At 40.2% G+C, this 23,028-nt stretch overlaps 1 protein-coding gene and 1 long non-coding RNA gene across 2 annotated transcripts; one reads left to right on the forward strand and one right to left on the reverse strand.

The window, feature by feature from the left end:
• The first annotated feature begins 103 nt into the window (after nucleotides 1-103).
• LOC131408248 (uncharacterized) lies at nucleotides 104-18,843 on the forward strand. Its single transcript, XR_009220741.1, has 3 exons — nucleotides 104-248; nucleotides 5,259-5,301; nucleotides 16,244-18,843. It is a non-coding gene; the product is annotated as an uncharacterized LOC131408248 (long non-coding RNA).
• GARIN3 (golgi associated RAB2B interactor family member 3) lies at nucleotides 14,268-16,823 on the reverse strand. The gene is made up of 2 exons (XM_058544786.1): nucleotides 16,206-16,823; nucleotides 14,268-15,407 (listed from the first exon to the last, which is right to left on the reverse strand). Exons 1-2 carry the CDS (start codon nucleotides 16,821-16,823, stop codon nucleotides 14,268-14,270), a joined length of 1,758 nt encoding a protein of 585 aa, XP_058400769.1.
• Nucleotides 18,844-23,028: the final 4,185 nt, after the last annotated feature.

The following is a 23,028-nucleotide window of genomic DNA, read 5'->3' on the forward strand; positions in this document are numbered from 1 at the left end:
GCTGAAAGAGCTTTCCTTTAACCGAAGCTCTAGTCCCGCCTCAGACCCATGGCTCGCTATTGCGCCTGCGCGTATCTCTTTCCTACGGCCCACCCCAGCAATTCTGCGGTGGGGTCGGTGGTTGGGTTTGCAGCTGGGGAGGGTTTCTATCAGTAAAAGGAGCAGGTGATATCTCCGTTCTTTCTTTTTTTAACGCTTGAAATGAAACAAGGCAGCCATATGCCTTACATAAAAGTTAGAAAATACAGGTAAGCGGATATTTTAAAAAATTATATCGACTCTAACCCCACTGTCAAAAATAACATTTAAAGAAATGAGATGGACTCTATATGCTGTTTATATATTTTTTCAGTCTGGAAATATTTGTGAACATGATTGGAGATCAGTAATAGTCTCAATTTCCATTTCCTCACCGTCCATTCACTTTTATTTTCACTTAGGAATTCAGCCATGTCTATTATATTTCCAGGCAATAAATTAACAAATTTAAAAACAAAATCAAACTTAAAGGTTTCCTTTGGACGTTACTTTCATAAGTGTCACAAATTTCTAAATTCGTGGGAATCTTACAAGAGCATGTTGCACACAGAAAATAAGGTTGTTATTTTGATAAAAGTTCTCAACCTAACCTCTTTAAAATAAAATTCTTTGACTTAGTTTTTTAAAAACTTATTATGGAGAGTTCCAAATATTTACAAAAGTAGAGAGAACAGTGTACTCATCACCCAACTTGAACAATTATCTACGTATAGACATTATTTCATTTCAGCATGCATCTCTAAAAGATAAGGACTTTCTTTTTTTCACATAACCACAGAACTATTGTCTCATTTAAAAATAAATTAATAATTATGTTACTGCCCAAGGGGGGTCGTCTGCTCAACGCAAGGCATGACAGTAGTAGAGAGGAAAGGTGGTAGGAGAGAAAGAGTTTTATTATAGCTTGCTAGCGAGGGGGAAGATAGCTGACTAAAAAGAACCAACAGAACCAAGACTACAGGCCAGTTTATAGGCGGTTGGTCTCCGCATGGTTGGAGGGATTCGGTCTTAGTTCCTGGAAATCTTTTGTTTTACTGGATATGCATCAGAGACTGGAGCAACACCTTATACCCTGGTTTAATTTGAAGATAATAAGACCAAAATCTTTAATATGTATAGTAAAGATTACTGTTTACGTGAGTGGTGCCAACAATTTAATACCATCAAAATCAAGTCAGTATTTGGATACCAATTGTCTCAGGATCCAAATGAAGTACACTCATTTGTGACTGACTGATGTGTCTTTTAATTACCTTTTAATCTATAGGTTCCTTCACTCATCTCAATTTTCCCCCTACATCAATTTATTTGTTGGAGAAATCTATTTACTTTTGAGCATACTCCAATCAGGCTTTTCTCCTCGCCGCTGAGACCACTGTGACCTACAGCTGTGACCTCCAGAGGTCATTCTTAGTCCACTTTTTACTGCATGCTCAGCAGCTTTTGGCACATTTGATTATTTGAATTGCCCCACGACGCAGTTCTCACTTATTAGTGGGATATCATCCAGGTGATAATATCCAGGTGATTCCAGGCCCTGGCAACACCCTCTGCTTTGCACTCAGACCCTTTATCCAACAGTATTGTACATCTTTACTCATGCAAGTGCACTTCACTCAATTGCAAAGGCTCAAGTCTAAAGATTCATCTTTTACCATTCTTTCTTCCATGCTCCTTCAAATATACTATCCCAGCCTTTTGTATCAGTTCTATTTAGAAATAAGTAAAAGTCCCAAATATGACTAATTTTCACCATCTCTGCTGCTATGGTCCTAGTCCATGCCACCATTATCTCCCCTGGACCTCTGAAATAGCCTCCTAGCTGGTTTCTTTGCTTCTCTTCTGTCCTCACTTCGCCTGTTTATCACACTCTTAAAATATAAGACAGATCTGACCACTCCTTTATTCAAAATTCTCCAAGGTTTTCTGTCACATTTACGATAAAATCTAATGTCTCACCATGGCGTATATAAGGCCCTACAAAATCGAGTCCTTGGCTACTTCTCCAATAACATTTCCTATGATTTTTTCCCGTGCTCACTCTTCTCCAGCTGTAGGCTTTCCAACCATACTCCTACCTCAGAGCCACTGCATTTGCCTGGAACTCTCTTTCCACAGATATTCATATGCCTCACTTCCTCACTTTATTCAGGTCTCTGGTCAAATGTGACTTTCTCAGAGAAGTCTTCCCTGGTCACTATAAAATAGCATGCCCCCAACCATTCTCTTGGGGGATGCCCCCAGTCCCCTTACTATGCATTATCCTTCTTTCATTGAACTTATCATCATCTGATATCATATTATGTAGTAGATTTATTTATTTATTTTTATTGTCTTTCTTCCTCATCAAAATACAAGGTTTGTGAGTGTGGGGCCTTTGTTTCATTTGCTGCTGCATTCTCAGCACCTAGAACAGTGCCTGAAATTGGCAAGTACTCAAGGAATAGTTATTGAATAAGTAACAAAATGAATATAATCATCATTTTCAAATGAATTCACAGTATGACATTGATGGATAGACCACAATCTATTTAGCCAAAGCCCCATTGTGTAAAATTATCTTCTTCCCAATTTTTGCTATTGTTAATACTCTGGATGAGCATCCTAGTGCATATGTTTGTGCATGTGTCCAATTTTTTTCCTTGAGGTAAATTTCTAGAAATGGAATTACTTGACCCAAAGGTGCGGGGTCTTACCGTTAGTGGCAGGATCAAGGCTAGAATTAGAACATTTGACTCTCAGTCTAGTGTTCTTTACAGTAAACTACACATGAATAATGATATGAAATGTATATCATGAGAGGGGCTAGTGAGAATATGGCATACAATAAACATTTGTTTAGGTGGCATTTTCCAGAATCTGAATGGAAAGTTTATTCCTTAAAGATGCTTTCTGTAGCTTAACAAGGAATACAGCCATTCAACAAATCTTTATTGTGCATCTACTGTGGCAAGCACTGTTCTAGAAGGTAAAAAAGACAGACAGAAGCTTTGCCTTCTAATGGAGAGACACAGACAACAACGTGCCAACAAATAAGAATTTCAGATAATGATAAGGGCTATAGGGGAAAAAATAATACAAAATAATGTGGTAGCTATGTGAGTTGGGGGGTAGCTACTTTATAGAAGATGATCAGGGTAGCCTCTCCCAGAAGGTGACTTTGGAGCTAAAACATAAGTGATGAGAAGAAGTCAACTGTGCAGACATCTGGGAGACGGCAAGTGCAAAGAGCCTGAGACAGGAAGGGAGTCTGTGTGCTCTCTAACGAATGAGCAAAGGGAGAGTGGGTGGAGGTGAGGAGCAGAAACTGGCAGGGGTGTATGGTAACTGGCATCTTGCCTGTTTTAGGAGCTTGGCACATTATAAACATCATCATTATTTATCGTTTGATCCTAAGTGGCAAGCAGAAATACTCACACATTTTCTCCACTCTGTTGGTTTTTTAAGGTTAGGTTTATTGAGGTGTAATTTACATCCAGTAAAATTAACTTTAGGTGTAGAGTTCGATGAGTTTTGATGAATATATACTGTCATATAACCACTACCACCAGAATTAGGATATAGAATATTTCCATAACCCCAAGCAATTTCTTTTGTTCCCCTCTTGTACTCAATCACTGTCCGTCGCCCCCAGCCCCAGTAACCACTGATCTGATTTCTGTTCATATGGTTTTGCCTTTTCCAGAATGTCATATAAATGGAATAATGCAGTATATAGACTTTTGTCTCTGGCTTCTTTCACTTAGCATAAAACTTCTGAGGTCCATCAGTGTTGTTGCATGTATCAATAGTTTGTTCCTTTTTTATAGGTGAGGAGTATGCCATTATACAGATGTACCGTAATTCATTTATTCATTCACCAGTTGATGGACATTTGGGTTATTTTCAGTCCTATAAATATTCATATATGTCTTTGTATGGACATATGTTTTCATTTCTTTTGAGTAACTACGTAGAAATGGAATTTCTGGGCGTTCTAATAGTTATATGTTTAACTATATAAGAAAATGTCAAGCAGTTTTCTAAAGAGGCTGTATCATTTTTCATTTCTACCAGTGAACTATGAGAGTTGCAATTGCAATTGGTATTTTCCTTTTTATTTTTACTTTTTGCAATTCTAATAGCTATGTAGTGGTTTTAATTTACATTTCCCTAGTGTTGAGTATCTTTTGTGTACTTATTTGCCATATGTATCTTTTCTTTGGTGAACTGTCCCTTCAAATTTTTTGCCCATTTTTTGATTGGCTTATTTGTTTTCTTACTATTGAGTTGTAAGAGCACGTACACACACACCACACTGGATATAAGTCCCTTATCAGATATGTGTTTTGTAAATATTTTCTCCCAATCTGTGGCTAATCTTTTCATTTTCTTAACAGTGTCTTTCAAAGAGCAGAGGTTTTTAGTTTGGATGAAGTCCTATTTATCAATTGTTTTCTTTTATGGTTCATACTTTTTGTTTCCTATCCAAGAATTCTTTGCTTAACCCAAGATCACAAAGATTTTTCCCCTGTGTTCTCTTCTAGAAGCTTTATAATTTTAAGTTTTACATTGAAGTCTAACATCCTTTTTGCATTAATTTTTATATGTGGTGTGAGATGAGTTGAGATTACTTGGGGATTTTTTTGTTTGTTTTGCATGTAGGAGTCCAATTGTCCCAGCACCACTTACCCTGATTTTGATTTGTTGGTCTTATTACCTCTGTCACTGGTAGACAGGTTCATAAATAATAATCTCTGAACTCTTATTAGTCAATTACATTGTATCTCTGCGTGTTAATCAGCCCAGGCAGAAGAAATAGAAGCTAGCAAATTAAATTTTTCATCTCCATCTCCTGCTTCTTCCTATCATATGATTTTTATCAGCTCGTATAGACTGTTTAAACAGTGCACTTTGGATGAGAGTCATCACTAATGCATTGTTCCCTGTAGTCTGCTGTATAGTTTCAATTCCTAATCACCATTTTAGATCTTATTGTTGTCTCCTGGGTACTAATGACCTTATCACTAACAACAATCTCAACACCCAGACCTGTGTGCAGCAGATGAGGGGGGAGGATGCCCAGTTGTCTATGGCTGCCACACCTTTCCTTAGCAGCAGGGGGCAGCAGTAACCCTGGCATTTGGGAACTATGACGAGTTTACACTTTCATTTAAAACAAAGATTTGTGTCCCACATGTGAGATCCCACTGGGCGACAATGTTATTTATTTCTTGCAGGCTGAAGAACTTAAAATGGATTTAGAATCCTGCAAAAAGGCAGGTAAGCCCTTTTGAATTATTTGTTGTAGCCGTTACTGTGTTTAAAGTCTACATTTACATTATTACGTAGAATTTTACCAAAGAAAAATATCCATGCCATTATCATACCTGTTTTTGAATCATCGCAAAATCAACCCATTTTATTGATTCCTTGATTTATTTCCTGTGCACACCCCAAAGGATCTGGGCTATATCCACCCCATTTAAGATCCTTCTTTAAGGTCCATCTCAAATATGACCTCCTCCAAAAGGTTTCTCCAAGTTCACCCAAATAAAAATTACCTCCATACCCACTCATAGCCTCTTTTCTGTACTTACGGCACTTCTCTACCTTCAGTTGTAATTATGCACCTGCTTGACTTGTTACCTGGGCATCAGCTCTGACATTCCCAGCCTTGCCTCACACAAAGCCAGTGCTGAATATATTTTTGTTGAAAGATGGATATTGAACAAAAGCAAGAGAAGGAAGAAAAACTCCATGTTTCCTGAATGGCAAGCGTGTACAAATATGAGCTGCCTGCTTTCGGTATCACCCACCTCAGGACAGGGACTAGGATAAATTGTGTGAGGCACTTGCCTCAGATGCAAAATTAAGGAGGGGGAGCAAAACTCAGTAATCATGATAAATAATATTGTAATGCAATATTTTAAAGATAAAAATTAAGGCAAAAATCCGTGATGGAAAAAATATTACAATTTTTTAAAAATTTTATTTATTTATTTTTTCCGCCAAAGCCCCAGTAGATAGTTGTATGTCACAGCTGCACATCCTTCTAGTTGCTGTATGTGGGATGCGGCCTCAGCATGGCCGGAGAAGCGGGATCTGAACCCGGGCCACCAGCAGCAGAGCGCGCACACTTAACCGCTAAGCCACGGGGCCGGCCCCAAAATATTACAATTTTAAATAAAGACAGGATCAGTAGTTTGTAGACCACCATTTAAAGAGGAGAGGTCCTTCCATGGAACTCGATCGTTCAAAGAATGGAATTATTTTCCTGAAGGTATGAGGGGCAATACACTTTTAGGCAGGGGTTTAGAGTTTAATGACACATCCATTTTCTAATAAATTCATTCATTCATCAATTATTTATTGCTCATTTACTAAATGCCAGCTACTGTCCTAAGGGCTGCAATATAGTGGTCCAACCCATTGCAAGCCCAGAAGCTGCTTCTCTGCAGTTACCTAAGAAAGTCTTTATCCACTTAGTTCTACCTGCCTCAGGTCCAAAATGAACTTCTCTTAGAACTTTGGGCCTCCAAAGGACAGAGACAGATTTTGTGAGATTGGACCCCTATGAGCTTCTTTACCCCATACAGACTCTGGTCTTTGTGACTTGCAGGATTTGATGGTCTTCCTTCTGAATCTACTTTCCTTTGTCTCATTATTATCTTTCTCCAACTCTGACACCTGAGTCCCAATTTGTCCTTAAGCATGTGTTATCCTGGGCTAAGGAACCCTCCAACTGAATCAGAGTGGAGCAGAGTGGAGAAAGCCCTGGACTGAGAGTCAATAGACCAGAGTTCAGTTAGCCCAGTGGGTAACCTTGAGCAAGCCATGTCTCCTCTCAGTAAAATGAGAATCTCCGGTGAAATCAACAGCCTCTAAATCATGGAAATACTTTCCAGGTGTCTACTGAGGCAAAGGGGAGCCAAACCGGTGGGACTTCAGGCCGCTTGCCCTCTCCCCACTTTCAGCCAGAGCACTTCCCCTTTCCTCTCTTTGTTTATTAGATTCCATTTAAGATTTCTTATAAAAATTTTTTTAAAGGTCAAACTATACCGAAAGTTTGGAAACCACTGAATCATATGGTCTTTAAGTTTCCTTAAGATTTGACATTGATTAGTTCTTTTAGTATCTCCCTCTGTATGTATTGCTGATTATATACAAGTCATGTCCAATGGGAAAAAAAGCTTTTCTTCCCAGGGGTTCATTAAAAAGCTCTGTAATTCCATAACCAAAATGCTTGGAAGTACGATTTTTAAAGACTTTATTTTTTAGAGCTTTTAGGTTCACAGCAAAATTGAGTGGAAAGTGCCGAGAGTTCCTGTATACCTCCTCCCCCACATACTCTCAGCCTCCCCCACCGTCAATATTCCCCATCAGAGTGGTACATTTGTTACAATTGATGAACCGACATTGACACATCATTATCACACAAATTCCATAGTTTACGTTGGGATTCACTTTTGGTGTTGTACATTCTATGGGTTTTGACAAATGTGTAATGACGTGTGTCCACTATTATAGTATCATATGCAATAGTTTACTGCCCTAGAAATCCCCTGTGTTCCACCTATTCATCCCTCCATCCCCCTAAACCCCTGGCAATCACTGATCTTTTCACTGTCTCCATAGTTTTGCCTTTTCCAGAATGTCATATATTGGAATCATACAGTATGTAGCATTTTCAGATTGGCTTCTTTCACTTAGTTATATGCACTTAAGTGTCCTTCATGTCTTTTCATGGTTTGATAGCTCATTTCCTTTTACTGCTGAATAATATTCCATTGTCTGAATGTACTATAGTTTATTTATCCATTTACCTACTGAAGAACATCTTGGTTGCTTCCAAGTTTGGGCAGTTATGAGTAAAGCTGCTACATACATTGTGTGCAGATTTGTATGGACATAAGTTTTCAGTTCCTTTGGGTAAATACCAAGGAGCACGATCCCTGTATCTTGTGGTAAGAGTATGTTTTGTTTTATAAGAAAACATCAAACCGCCTTCCAAAGTGGCTGTACCATTGTGCATTCCCACCAGCAATGAATGAGAATTCTTATTTCTTCACATCTTCAACAGCATTTGGTGTTGTCAGTGTTCTGGATTTTGGCCAGTCTAATAGGTGTGTAATGGTGTCTCATTGTTGTCTTACTCTGCGGTTCCCTGATGACATATGATGTGGAGATTTTTCCATATGCTTATTTGCCATCTGTGGATCTTCTTTGGTGAGGTGTCTGTTAAAGTCTTTGGCCCATTTTTAATAGGGTTGTTTGTTTTCTTATTGTTGAATTTTAAGAGTTCTTTGTATATTTTACATAACAGTCTGTGATCAGATATGTCTTTTGCAATTATTTTCTCCCAGTTTTTAGCTTGTTTTTTCGTTGTCTTACTAGGATCATTCTAAGAGCAAAACGTTTTAATTTTGATGAAGTCAAATTTATCAATTTTTCCTTTTATGAATTATGCTTCTGGTGTTGTCTAAGATCTTTGTCTAGCCCTAGATCCCAAAGATTGTGTGCTATATTTTTTTCCTAAAAGTTTTCTCGTTTTATATTTTATGTAAGTTTGTGATCTATTTTGAGTTTTTTTTTAATAAAGTGTGAAATTAGGTCAAGGTTTATTTACTATTTTATTTATTATTTATTTACTGTTTTACTATTTACTATTACTATATTATTATTATTAATATTATTATTATTATACTCCAGCACCATATGCTGGAAAAGGCTGTCTTTCTTCCATTAAATTGCTCTTGCATCTTTATCAAAAATCTGTCGGGAATATTTGTATAGTCTATTCCTGGGTTCTCTATCCTGTTCCATTTAGCTATGTGTCGTATCCCTCCATCCATTACCAGAGTCTTGATTACTGTAGCTAGATAATAAGTCTTGAAATTAGGTACATTGATTCCCCCCACTTTATTCTTCTCTTTCATAATTATTTTAGCTATTCTAGTTTCTTTCCTTTTCCATATAAATTTTAGAATAATCTTGTCTATATATACAAAATATCTTGCTGGGATTTTGATAGGAATTTTATTAAATCTATATATCAATTTGGATAAAACTGACATTTTTACTTTGTGGAGACTTCCAATTCATGAACCTGATATGTTTCTCCATTTACTTGGATCTTTGATTTCTTTCCTCAGTGCTGTGTAGTTTTCAGCATACGAGTCCTATACAAGTGTTTTTAGATTCACACATAAGTATTTATTTTTTGAGCTATTGTAAATGGTTTTGTATTTTTAATTTTGGTGTGCACGAGTTCATTGCTAATATGTAGAAATGCAATTGATTTTGTATTCTGCAAACTTACTAAACTCACTTATCAGTTCTAGGAACTTTTGTTTAGATTGTTTGGGATTTTCTACATAGATAGTCATGTTATCTGCAAATAAGGAAAGTCTCATTTCTTCCTTTCTGATCTGTATGCCTTTTATTTAGTTTTATTGCCTACTGTACTGCCTAAAACTTCTAGCATTATGTTGAGTAAGAATGATGAGAGTGGACATCCTTGCCTTGTTCCTGATCTTAGGAGGAAAGCATTCAATATTTTACCACTACGTATAATGTTAACTGTAGGTTTTTGTAGATGCTTTTTATCAGGTTGAAGAAGTTCCCTCTTTCTATTTATCTGAGAGTTTTTGTTACAAATAGGTGTTGAATTTTGTCACAAACTTTTCCTGCATCAATTGATATGATCATGTGATTTTTCCTCTGTAGCCTCATAATCTAGTTGATTACATCAATTTTTGGAATGTTGATCAGCCTTGCATCTCTGGAATGAACTCCACTTGGTCATGGTGTATAATTCTTTTTATATATTGCTGAATTCTATTTGCTAATATTTTGTTAGAAATTTTTGTGTCTATATTCATGAGTAATATTGGTCTGTTGTTGTTGTTTAACTATCTTTGATTTTGGTATCGGGATAACACTAGCTTCATAAAATGAATATCTTGAAGGATATTTTTACTGGGCATAGGATGTGGGGTTTTCCATTCTTTTCTTTCAGCACTTGAAAAACATTGTGTTACTTCCTTCTGTCCTCCTTGGTTTCTGACGAGAAATCTGCTGTCATTCAAATTGCTTTCTCTTATAGGTAAGGCACCATTTTTCTCTGGCTTTCAAGATTTTTTTCTTTGTTTTCAAAAGTTTAATTGTGATTTGTCTTGGTGTGGATTTTTTTAGATCTTTCCTGTTGGGGTTCACTCACCTTTTGGATCTGTAGGTTTATGTCCTTTGCCAAATTTTGGAAGTTTTCAGCCCTTATTTCTTCTAGTATTTCTTCAGCCTGCCCTTTCTCCTCTCCTTCCAGGTCTCCAGTGACAGGAATAACAGATCTTTTGTTCTAGTCGCATGGGTCCCTGGTGCACTGTTCATTTTTTTCCTTTTTTCTCTGTGATGTTCATATTGGGTAGTTTCTATTGTTCTGCCTTTCAGTTCACTGATTCTTTCCTCTTTCCCCTCCATTCTGCTGTTTCAAGCATATTTCTGATTGCTTTTTCGTGGATGCTTTGTCAGATAGTTCTAACATCTGCCATCTCGGTGTTGCCATCTACTGATTGTCTTTTTTCATTCAGTGTGAGATCTTCCTGTTTCTTGGTATAACAAGTGATTTTTTGGTTGAAGCCTGGACATTTTTGTATCATCTTAGGAGACTCTGGGTCTTATTTAAACTTCTTTTAACAGGTTTCCTCTGGTACTACTCCAGCAGAGGAATGGGGAGGGGGTAGCCTCTTGTTACTGCTGTAGAAGTCCAGGTGTCTCACTTGGCCTCAGTTCACGTACCCCAGAGGTGGGGGCTTCTCATTACTTTTGGGCAAGGGTGAGATTTTCAGCTGCCTACATGGTCTCTAATGACACAGGGAAGAGTGGAGAGGGGCTTCATCACCAGCTACCTGGGTAAAAGCCCTAGCTCCCTACTTGTCATTCTATGACACCAACCAGGGGGGAGTATTGGAGGCCTTGTTACAGCTTCATGAGGATGCTAGTCCAGACTCCCCACTTGGCCTTTGCTTGCGTGGGTGAGGGATGGGGGAAATGTGGTGTTTGGCTGGAGTGGAGCGGTCATTGTCTAAAAGCCTTCCATCTTTCGTGGCTGCTCCTTTCCTGATTCTCTGGCTAGAGAGGTTTTTGTAGGGCCTTTTTTTCAAGATTGCCAGCTTCTTCAGCACCAAGTCTGAGATGTAGGAGGCAAAAAGAAAACCCAGGGAACTCACCACCATGTTTTTCCTCATTTCCTGCAGTCCCTGGTTGGTCTGTCTTTTTCTCTCCACCTTTCTGAGTCTTCTGATGTTTGTCTAATGTCCTAGGTCTTTAGTTGAAAAAATGAGAGGAATAGGGAACAAAATGTCTACTCTATTTTTCTGGAAGCATAAATCTAACCAGTCCATTTTTGCATAAACAGTGAATTATCAAGGCAATCAATGGGATATTTGTTTCTTTCGTTTTCATATCTACATGTTCTAAACTTTCTAAAATAGACACAATTTTGCAATAAGAAAATGTACTTGACTTTTAAATTATTTAAATTCAGAACCATAAATAGTGCATTATACCCTTCCTGGCTATAACCAATTCTTTTCACAAGGTTAGTGGAGTCAGAAGAGGTGACCACAGCACATTACACTAACAGAGTATCGCAGATTGTGTTCTCCAAGAAGCAGATTTTGAGATGGTGTTTCATGAGAAGGATGTTTATTAAGAAGTGCCCCTCGGAAGGGAAGGGACAGAAACAGGAGTGCACAGAGGGAGAAGTCAAGCTGTGATACAGGTCCCCCAGGGAGCTCTCAAACTAGAATGGCCCTTCAGAGTTGGTCTGCCTTGGGTTAAGATGGCCCGACTTTCACACTCCACATCAATCAGTTCTTGTGCACTCTGGGAAGAGCGTCACCTTGGGTGAGGGAGTTCTCTGAAGCCAAGGCAATTTCCAAACTCACTGCCAGCTGAAGGCTGTCCACCAGCAGCACTCGCAGCAGCTGGGACTGCAAGTCCTCATTGAAGAAATGTCCACCCGATATGGACATTTCAAATGGAAAAGTGTCTTTCAAAACATCCCCTCCAGTCTCCTCATTTTATAGATCCTATGGCAAAAGACAGGAAGTGACTTAAGGTCACATGTTAACAATTCCCTCTCCAAATATTTCTCTTCACAGCAACCACAGTGCCCTTTACAAAGTGCACATTTGATCAAGCCACTACCCTATTTAAAACATTCCAGTGGCTTTCCATTGCTCTAAGATCAGAAGTCAAAATATGGACCTTTATATGGACCTTAAAGCCTTGCATGGCCTGTCCCTTGCTGCATTCTTCAGCATCCCTCTCATCACTCTCACCTTGCCAGTCATGATACTGCCTTCAATATTTTGAGGCACCTTGCTTCTTCCCTCCATAGCACATCTTTCTTCTATGTGAAAGACTCCACTTGATCACAACAACCCCATGAATGACCTTATTTTGCTGTTGGCAAAAGATCACTTTCTTGTCTTTTGTATGTATGTATGTATGTATGTGCCAGATTTTGTATGTTTGGGACCCTCGTTAGTTAATCAACAATCCATTGCATCATTGCACATGCAGCAGCAGAATTGCTACCATGGTGATGAATATTGCTGTCAAAAATATTGACCTTTATCTGATAGGGTGTATTAATTTGATGCCCCAATTGATATCTCCCTCTGGAGGAAGAGACATGTTGCTTTGAAATACATAGGTATTTATGCATGTGTCTCTTGATGAACTGTCAGATAGAAAAGGAAATGCAGAGAAAGTGCCTGGCAGAGCACATTGTGGTGGGCAAGTCCCCACCTCCACTTTACTTCAGTGGTATTTTTATAAATTGTGGGTCTGCTCGGCTAACGCCCTGCATGGTGGACAAACTAGGTTCATGTTAAAGGAGCCCTTTGGGGTGTAGGAGTGGGAGTGCACAAAACAAGACTAAGAGAAGGACGAAAGATAAAGCCAGGGGCTACAGATTCATGAGATCAAGCTATATGTAGCTAGGATAATTCAGCCTCTGGCATAGTGTAAATTTGGGGCTCTGAGTGAAAGGCTTTGTAAAGAGTTCCCTTTTATCTCTCTTCTCTATCTCATAACCTCTCACATTCCCAGGAAGCTTCCCCAAAGCCCCTGAGGTCTTTGAGAATATGTCTCTTTCTCTCCTACCTGTACCCACTGCTTCGAGAGTCAACTCCAAGGATACCTTGATCCCCAGCATCTATCTGTCTTTGTATATCAGAAATCACAAGGTGGGATTTTCCAGCCACTCACCAGGGCAACTGAGAAGGGCTTCCCCCGATACTCCCAAGCCACCACTCCTCCCAGAGTACCTTGTTTCTTACCTCCTCCACCTATACCACACACATTTGCTCTGTGGAGAAAGTCCCTACACTTTGCTGAAAACCCTACTTCCATCCTGGTAGACACTATTGACACAGAGGAGAATGAGGAAAGAATTGTAAGGCTGGGCAGATGACCCCCAGGCTCATACAAAAACACATGGTTCTCAGAATCATTTTTCTCAAATCCTACTTTTGCCAGATAGCAAATATTTTAGACTTTTCAGGCCATATGGTTTCTTTTGCAACTACTCAAATCTGTCTTTTTAATGTGGAAGCAGCCATAGACAATATATAAATGAAGGGCTCTGTCTGTGTTCCAATAAAACTTTGTTTAGAAAACGGGGCAGTTGGCAAGATTTGGCCCCCAGGCTGCCAATTCCTGATCTAGATGATAAACTTCACTATTCTGATTGCCTACAAATGCTACTGCACCCCCTCTTCCCTCCCCTAATTATTCCCTGAGGAGACATGAGTTCTATCTTCACTATCTATGGACTGGACTGAATGTCCATGTTCAGGGACCTTCAGGGAGAAGAGGAAGAAAGGCATGGGGATATGGTGGTGGTGATGCTTCTCAGCCCATAGTCTGTGACTTGCTTTTCCATAGTCTTGGGGGAAATCAAAGGCAGAAAGGGGTTGAGGCGGCAGGTCACTCTGCTGGGCATGGGTGGGAAGTGGGGTTCTGCTTGACTGGAGGCTGGGGTCTCAGGCTGCAGCATAGTTCACATCACAGAAGCCACTGTGAGGTCACTATCAGGCTAGGGGACATAGAAATTCAAACAGAAGATAGCATTTCTTTTAGAGTCGTATGATTTCTTTATTAAAGAAAGCTGGAATCAACTCTCTAGGGATACTTCCCTGAGGCTGCTCTCCTTTGGAGCTTCCGGCCCTGGCTCCTATTTAAATGGATTTGGCTTCAAAGATTATTGTCTCCATCGTCTCAGATGTCATGGTACCACAGATCCCCACATCCTGGCCATCCGGGGTTTTTTCCAACTTGGCCTCTATGTTGCACTTCTCTACCGTCTTAGCCACGATGTCTACCTCTCTATCGTGTTTTGTGACCACTGTTTTTGAACCAGGAATGACTCTGAAGCTCCTGAAGAAAGAGCCAATCCTACTGGATTTCTTACTTACAGTTCCTGAACTGGTTGCAGATCTGCTCTTCCCCAATTTGTGAGCTGTCCTCAACTCCTTTGCAGTGGAGCCGTGGCTGGCACTCTTGCGAGAGCTGTGTCCTCTGTGTCCTTTTTCTTTTTTGTCATCTCTTGCATTTCCATGGCCAGATAAGGACCGGTGGGAGGACGATTTCCTGGTCGACTTGTCCCCTCCTATCCTGTGGTGACTTTCACCTGTTCTATGGTGACGGGAACTTTTCCTAGTGGCAGTTCTGTCCCTCTTTTCTCTTCTTTCCTTTTTTTCCTTCCGGGCTTCCGTGGTGGGCCGGGAGACCTTCTGGCTTCCATCCCGTTCACTCATGTAGCCTTCACTCTGCAAGGTTGAGACGAGGGGTCGTGCCACGTGGCCTTCAGCTCTTTCTGCAGCAGGCTCGTTGGCCGTCACTGCGCCTGCAAACACTATACTCATGCTGCTGTCTGGGGAGAGACTGGCAGCCCCTGTCGTTACGGTGGAAGTACCTACCGAGGATGTACTTGCAGCGCCCACCAAGACCATGTTCTTACCCTCTGAGGATATGTTGGCAGCACCTGCAATAGCCTTGCTGGATCCACTTTCTCCTGGAGACTTAGTGACGGCTCCTGCCAGGGCTGTGTTTACCTGACCTGTACCTGCAGTCTTGGTTGCTGCTAGGCTCACAGTGCCTGCTCCAGGGCCTGTTGCTGTGCCTGCTACTGCCACGCCTGTGGCTGCCCCTTTGGAAGTCCGTGGAGTTTTCATGTCTACAGGTGAAGAGGGCGTTCCTTGGGGGGCATGAGGGATTCCCTCTCCCCCAACATAAGCAGAAGAGCTAGCTCCAGACACCTCACGAAGCTTGCAAAGGCCAGCCTCATCCTGATCTCCTTCTCTGTGGTGCTCTGTGGTCTGTGCCAAGGGGAGGAGAGACAGGTAAGATAGACATGACAGAAAGTGAGACCAGAACTGTCTGCTCCTCTCTCAACCTGAAGCTGAGCAACTCAATGGTTTACAATTAGAACCTTGAAATCGTCGTCTGATCTCCCATTTGGTGTAAGATCCTGTCTATAGCACCCCTGTCAAACACTTGGTTTTGCTTGAACAATCCCAGTGCTAGGAAAAGCACTGATACAATTCCCCATCCTCCTACACTTTTATTTTACATATTTGTGCTTATATGTCTGCAGGACAGATTCCTAGAAGTGGGATTGCTGGGTCAAGGGATCTGCACATTTTACATTTTGGTGGCTGCTAAAACCAACTGTGCATGTGCAGACACACACGTAGGTTGTACTATTTTAATCAGCACACGGTAGTCACAGGGAGACAGAATGAAGGAAGGTCTTCCTAATTGTTGACAATGTTCCACAACCAATGAGACTACCTGGGTTGGGGTGAGCGTTCAAAAGAGACTGGACAATCAGGATGCTGTCCTGAAGGGATTACAACCCTGGGTATGAGACCATAGCAGCTGATGCCTAAGGTCTCTCTGAAATTGGGCCTGGTGGGACAATTTAGAGAAGCACTTGGAACCTCCCCAGTGTGGTGAGTCCCATAGTCGTGGCTCATTTGGCCCTGAGCTTTTTCAAAAATGGAATGCATTTCCCAGGTGAACCTCAGGCAACACGAAAGGCTTTGTGGGACCAGCTTAGAGCTGCTCTCCCAAAGCTCCGTGCCTCATTTTCTTGAGTCTCTGTAGTTGCTTACCACTAGGCTTTTGTCATCGTCTATTGTTGCATCCGCAGTTTGGAGTGTCGGGGTACTGCTGAAACTCTCCACTGGTGGTCTCAGGAGGTAGACAAGTTTTTCCCAATAGCAGAAGAGGTCTTCTCGTGCATCTGAAGAAGGACACAGCTGCAGATAAAAAGTGCGGCCGGTGGCAAGCTTCAGGCGCAACTGCTGTTTCTCGCGATCGTGGATGGAGATCTTGACAAACTTCAAGGGAAGCAGCCTGGTGAGCTCTAGGGTCTTCATGGGCTTGTGACCTCTCCCCCTGGTGGGCCGGGCAGGTCTGGCATGCTCTTCACAGACTTTAGTTGGTCGGGCCAGCAGCATGACGTCAGGTAGTGGAAGGATGGGGCTGGTGGATGCGATGCCCACAGTCACCATTCGGACACGGTTGTGTACATCAATCACCTCTCCTTTTTTGCTGATCTGGATAAAGTCACTCTCAAACATCGGTGCGTACTTGAAAATATCATACTCTCCTCCCTTGTTCAGTTGTCGCTGCAGGTCTCCCATGGAGGTATTGAACACACCCGTTGAACGGTAGCTGTGGGCCGTGTAATAAGGTAACAAACATTCACTGCTCATGGTTCTCTTCATTCTGGACAGCTCCGCCAGCCACAAGTTGAGTCCCCGAGAGAGAGATGGAGTGAAGGCAACTGCCCATCTCCCTGCAGGGCTCTGCCTAAATATCCTCGCACTACCACATTTATCCTCCACAGTCCTTTGTGACCTGTCACCATCCCACATCCCTTTGTCCCAGCCTCCAAGCAGCCACCCCCTGGGGCAGGGTCACCAGCCTCCCCCCAGACAAACCACCACCTCCACAGGGGACAGGCTGACCCTGCCAGGGTTAGGTGTGGGTAGGCTGGATATTCTTTCTAATCAAAATGTTGGGATGCATAATTTATGAAACCATTCCACTTTTGTAAATGTCGGGATTGTTTCCAGTTTTGTTGTTGTTGTTACAGACATCTCTGCAATGATCATCTTCCTGCAAATATACTTCTGCATCTGTTGAATTATTTCCTGTGGATAAAATCCTGGAAGTGGGCCATGTGCTTGATAAGGGGAGGGATCCTGTCGGGGTTGTTATTCCCCGTGTCCCTAGTGCATAGCACAGTGCTAACAGATACTCAGAAAAAGTTGTTGAATGAATGGTTCAAAAGGGCTTCTGCTACCTATCAGAAACAGAGTCCCATTTGTACAGCAGTTTCCAGTGTGTGAAGGTTTTTCTCACCCATTTTCTCATTTGAAGGAGGCTAATGTTTAAAACCATAATTTTATGTTGAGGAGTTGAGGCTCAAGATGATCTTGCTCAGGGTCAGAATGCACAGCTGGATTCTATTCCAGGTCTTGTGACTCAGGTCAGGGCTTTTTCTCTGTCTCAAGCTTCATGGTTCACCATTATACTCTCATTCTGCACCAAATATGGAGTCGTTTGCAGTTAGCAATATGTGTGGGGACTTACTGGGAACCACAGGAATTCACAGAGGTCTTGAATCACCATAGGATTTCCCACACTGGTATGCCTGCTGCTTAGCCCTTGATGTCTACCTGATAAACCATTGACGTTTCGTTTCTTTGAAAAGGTCTTCAGAGAAATTATGGCAAAGACACCTTTCTGGAGTTTTTTTACTTTGTACAAGGTGATGAATCCAAATTCCCCCTCCTCCAGTTAGAAAATGACTTCTGAAATAAAAACATATCCCCCAAACTCAATGATTGCTATGTGAAGGTCTTGAAATAAACTTCAACCCCCTGAATGTTCTTTTTTATATTGCTAGTGCCTACTGCAGTACCTGGCATATGGAAGCTTTTCAATTAATATGAACTTGCTTGTACCCATTGAAATTCATTCTTCCGTTCATTTAGTCAACAAAATTTATTGAGCAAGTACTATTTTTGGGACCAACTAGGAAATGGAAATGCGAAGATAAAGGTCTCTGCCTCTGAAGAGCTAAAATGTTTTTCTAAAGATATAAAATGACTTCTCCAAAAATAGAACACAGTGGCTTATATTCTACTATAAGGAGATAATCACTGAAAGTTAACACTATTAGCCTTAAAAATAAGAAGTAAGTAAATTTTCTATATTCGGCCATATATTCTTCTCTTAAGCTCATTTCTGATGAATGATTTAATAATGAGAGAAATCATAATTATATCATTAAGAACTTACTACAAGCCAGGCATGGTGCTAGCCACTTTACATTCTTTTAAAAATTTAATCCTCACAACAGCCCTGTAAAATGTAGGTACAACAACTATCCCTGTTTTATAAAGGAGGAAATCAAAGCTCCAAGAAGTTAAGCAGCTTCATCAAGGTCACAAGAGACCAAAAGCATATGGAAGACCCCAAATGTGGCAATGGTTAAACTACACTGGAGTGGGTGGCACAAAAAGAACACAAATGCACAAGTACTATGCAGCATAAATTCATCCACTCATTTAATTAATATTAAGTGCCTACTTTGTGCCAGCTTCTGTTCTAGGTGCTAGGAACACAGCAGTGGACAAAACAAATATCCTTGCTCTCATGAAGCTTGTGTCTAATAGACAGTAAATGAGCAAATATATGGTATGTCCAATGCTGGTAAGTGCTATAGAGAAAAGACAAGGTAGGAAAGTGGGATGGGAGTGTGTCCAGGGGGTGGGGAGCTGGAGACGGTGGTCAAAAAACGCTCAATGAGAAGTGACACTGAGCAAAGACCTGAAGGAGGTCAGAGAGATAGCCACACAGGTGTCTGAGGGAGTAGCCTCTCAGTCACAGGGAATGGAAGAGGCCAAGATCCTGAGATGGGAGCATGCCTGTGTTAGAGGAACACCAATGGGCCTATAGTGACAAGAGTGGAGTGAGGGAGGGTGGTTGGAGATGAGGCCAAGAGGCAACTGTGGTGATGGGAAGGGAGCAGATCATATGGGATGGAGCTTGTAGAACACTGTGGGGTTTTTGGCTTTGCCCTAAATGGGAGGTGATCTGACCTATATAGAGAGAGGATCATTCTGGCTGCCATATTGAAAAGAGATTGTACAGGGGCAGGGGGCAGAAGTGGAGACTTGGTGGTTCCTGCAGAGACGATGATGGGTAAGACATGTGTGGCAGTGGTGAAAGCAGTGAGAAGTGATCAACTACTGGACATGTTTTGATTGAGGCAACTATTATGTATACTGATGTTGAACAATTTTTAATAAATACTAGTAAGTAAAAAAAGCAAGTTGCAAAATAGCATATATGGTATGCCATGTATTTTTGAATATAAAATTTTAAAGTGTGCGTGTGTGTGTGTGTGTGTGTGAAAGGATGCACAAGAAACTGGTAACAGGAGCAACTTGTTGGCTGAGGGAAATGGTGGTATGGAGGCTTAGTTTTCCGGAGCATTCTCTTCTATACCCTTCAGATTTTGTTCCATTGTATATACTACTTACACAAAAATAAATAATACTATAAGTTTATAGATTTATAAAAATGTTGTTCCAGTAAAATTATATTCTTAGAATATTCATTAATTCAAGCCTTGATATGGCATAGAAGTAAATAAGTAGCTTAATTCAAATTTAACTCTCTCTGCCCCAAAATTTCAGAATTTGAGAACCAAAATACAAAATATCATTCAAAATTCACTTTATCATTTTTTTAAGACCTTTCGAAAATTTGTTCTTTACCCCCAAAGTTTAAAAGTCTGACACGTTCTCTATCAAAAAATAGAGATCAGTAAGTCAAGATGTATTTATTGATTGTCCGCTCTGTGACTATCATTGTGCTAAGAGCATTCAGGTTTGTCAAAATATAAGTTTCAAAAATTTTTACACATGACTCTCATACAAATATAGAATGAAAACATGTCAAAGATTTAATAAACTCATCGATGAGGGAATCAGCAGGATGGTAAAGCTGGTTCAAAGAAGAGTTAGAAAAATAAGCACTGGCCTTGGAGATAGAATGTGGACTAATATTGCCAGGTTATATACAAAACTGGTTAAATGTCTACAGGGCAATAAAATCATATCTTTTGGGGTTATCTTTTCTGCTAAACAGAAATCATTTGCATCTCTTCTAAATGAAAATCTATAAGTTATTATAGAACTTCACAGAGTCTGAGAATTTAATCAATAATAGCCTTCTTGGGGTGTTGAAAATGTTCTAAAATTACATTGTGATAGTTACACAAGTCTGTGAATATACTAAAAACCACTGAACTGAACACTTACAATGGATTAATTTCATGGTATGTGAAATATATCTCAATAAATGTTAAAAAAATAGATAGCAATACTTCAGTCTTGACTTATTGATCCAATCCCATTGTTTTACTTCCTCCTCTTAGATAAATAATCCTCGGGCAGGCATATTAAACAATGTTTTAATATGACATTGAAAGTGCATGTTTCTTGATTTCCAATTTTCTTATTTACAAGTTTTGGGTAATTTTTCTTAACAAGCAATATAGTGGAACATGTATAAACTACCATCCTAAACTCAAAAGCTTACAGTCCAGTAGGAGAACACACTGAAGGAACAGAGAACAAAACAGGAGGGCAATCAAATCCATGATAGAGTCATAGCAAATGAGTTGAATGAATGATGGACCTAATAACTCTTATCACAATATTTAGAACCAACAATCTTTTGTAAGAAGAAAAACTGCCAAAACCACAATTCTAAAGATGGTTTTGCGTACATTTTAAATTGGCCTGAGATTGAAGAGATGTGAGGAGTGAAAACACAAGACACGGTACATGATGTGCTGAGAATATGTAGACATGCAAAGATTGTAGATGGTTGAAATCTTCATATTTATCATGGGAAGAAGTTTCAGGTCAATAACTTTTGTTCCCCATCTATTATTTTGAAAAACAAGGCAAGCAGGTAGCTATGTAGCCTTTTCAATGAGTATGCCACCTGAGAGGGCACTGTGAGCTAGGCAGGATGTGAGGGTGGGGAGATTTCCATACTGTACACAAGATGTGTCTGCTGGGTAAATCCCCTGGCCTAAAATACAATCCACAGTACTTTTATGTCGATGCTGCTAAGCCAGGGTGGCGTGGGATGAGCTGCGGTTAGCCTTAGGTACCTAGGACTGCAGGAAGCCAACCTGATTTCTGTCTTACCTTCTGGCTGTCAAAAAAAGACCACAGCCACCTAGACTCTTCCCCTAGGGCCAGTATGCAAATCAGTTTGCTTCTGCCTTGGGTTTAAAAAGAAAATGAGTTGGTATACATAAAAGAAGCCAGACAGGTGATCTAAATAATTTTATTTCTCAACATTATGATCCAGCTAGTGTCATCTCTTCCCCTCCTACACTCTATCTGCTCCCTTCTTGTTTCTGTCCTGCTCAGCCATATTTAGCCTCACTCTGAGCCCAAATTCTGCCCTGCTCATCAGTCTTATGACTACTTTCCTCTCTCAGCTTCCAATTTTACTATGTTTATAAGCCACGAGATATTCCACCTCAGTATATATATTTATTTCTTTGATGTTATCCTGAAGAAGCTTGCAATTAAATACACACAAAAATAATAAAACAGTTAACATTAAAGATAAAAATAAAGATCAAAACTATATAGAGGTAGAGGGAGGTAAATGATCCACGAACTGGGATAAGATGATTATTGCAATTAAATATTAAATTTAACTCTGAAAAAAATCCTAGAAGAATGTACAATAAATGTTAACATTGATTTTCTCTGTAGGGTAAGACTAGACGTGATTACTATTTTTTTCTATTTGCTGGTCTGCTTTTTCTAGCAAGAATATATTTCACTTTTGTAACCAGAAATATACATATATTTCAAAAAATTAGCTCTAAGCTTCCTGGCCACCTCAGTTATCACTGTCTTCTACTCATCAAACCAATGATTTCTGACAAAGAACGTATTTTTCTTTTATTTTAAATTAGAAGATAAAAAATTTTCCCACAATTTTCTCTTTTTTTAATTATATAAATTAAAAAGTGAAATATCCCTCTACCTTTCCAGTTCCATTTATTGGGAGTTTGATTTGTAAGCTCCCTGACATTGCCCTGTGCATATACATGTACGTGTATACAATCACAAAAGGCTTTTGTGTAAAAATGGGATTATGCCATACACATTGGTCTGCACCTTTTCTTTTTTTTTTTTTTTGATTTTTATTTTATTTATTTTTCCCCCCAAAGCCCCAGTAGATGATAGCTGTATGCCATAGCTGCACATCCCTCTAGTTGCTGTATGTGGGACGCGGCCTCAGCATGGCCGGAGAAGCGGTGCGTCGGTGCGCGCCCAGGATCCGAACCCGGGCCGCCAGCAGCGGAGCGCGAGCACTTAACCGCTAAGCCACGGGGCCGGCCCTGCACCTTTTCTATCTTAATATATCTTGTAATTTTTTAGGGTGATACGTTATAGATATACTTTATTCATTTTCACGATCTTATAGTGTTCCATTGAACGGATGCACTGTAGATGATTTAACCAGCACATATAGGTTATTTCCATTACAAACAACACTGCATTGAACATTTTATGTGTATATCTCTATGTGCTCATGCTATTTTTTTCTCTAGGATTGATAGCTCTAGAAGGAAGAAGGAATTTTTTGAATTTTTCACAAGAAAGAGGCTAGGTAATCACCAAAATATTCTGGGTATGACTCTTAAGCAGATACAGATAAACTTGATCAAGCTTGGATGAGAACCACAGGAAAATAAAGGGCTTCAAAGCCACATCCTAAGAGGACAGTTGAAGAATCTCTTTGGCCTGGACACAGAAGGGCTCTGGGGTTGTGTAAGAAGCATCTTCACTTATCTAAATGGCTGTTCCCTGGATC

Source organism: Diceros bicornis, chromosome 1 (assembly GCF_020826845.1).
Source record: "Diceros bicornis minor isolate mBicDic1 chromosome 1, mDicBic1.mat.cur, whole genome shotgun sequence".
NCBI lineage: Eukaryota > Metazoa > Chordata > Mammalia > Perissodactyla > Rhinocerotidae > Diceros > Diceros bicornis.

Bases quoted from the DNA above. Each gene is read 5' to 3' on its own strand.
- GARIN3 (XM_058544786.1), bottom strand. From the start codon at position 16,823: ATGAAGAGAACCATGAGCAGTGAATGTTTGTTACCTTATTACACGGCC. The intron at 15,408-16,205 runs GTAAGCAACTAC...CCCTTGGCACAG, and splicing joins ACGATGACAAAAGCCTAGTG to ACCACAGAGCACCACAGAGA.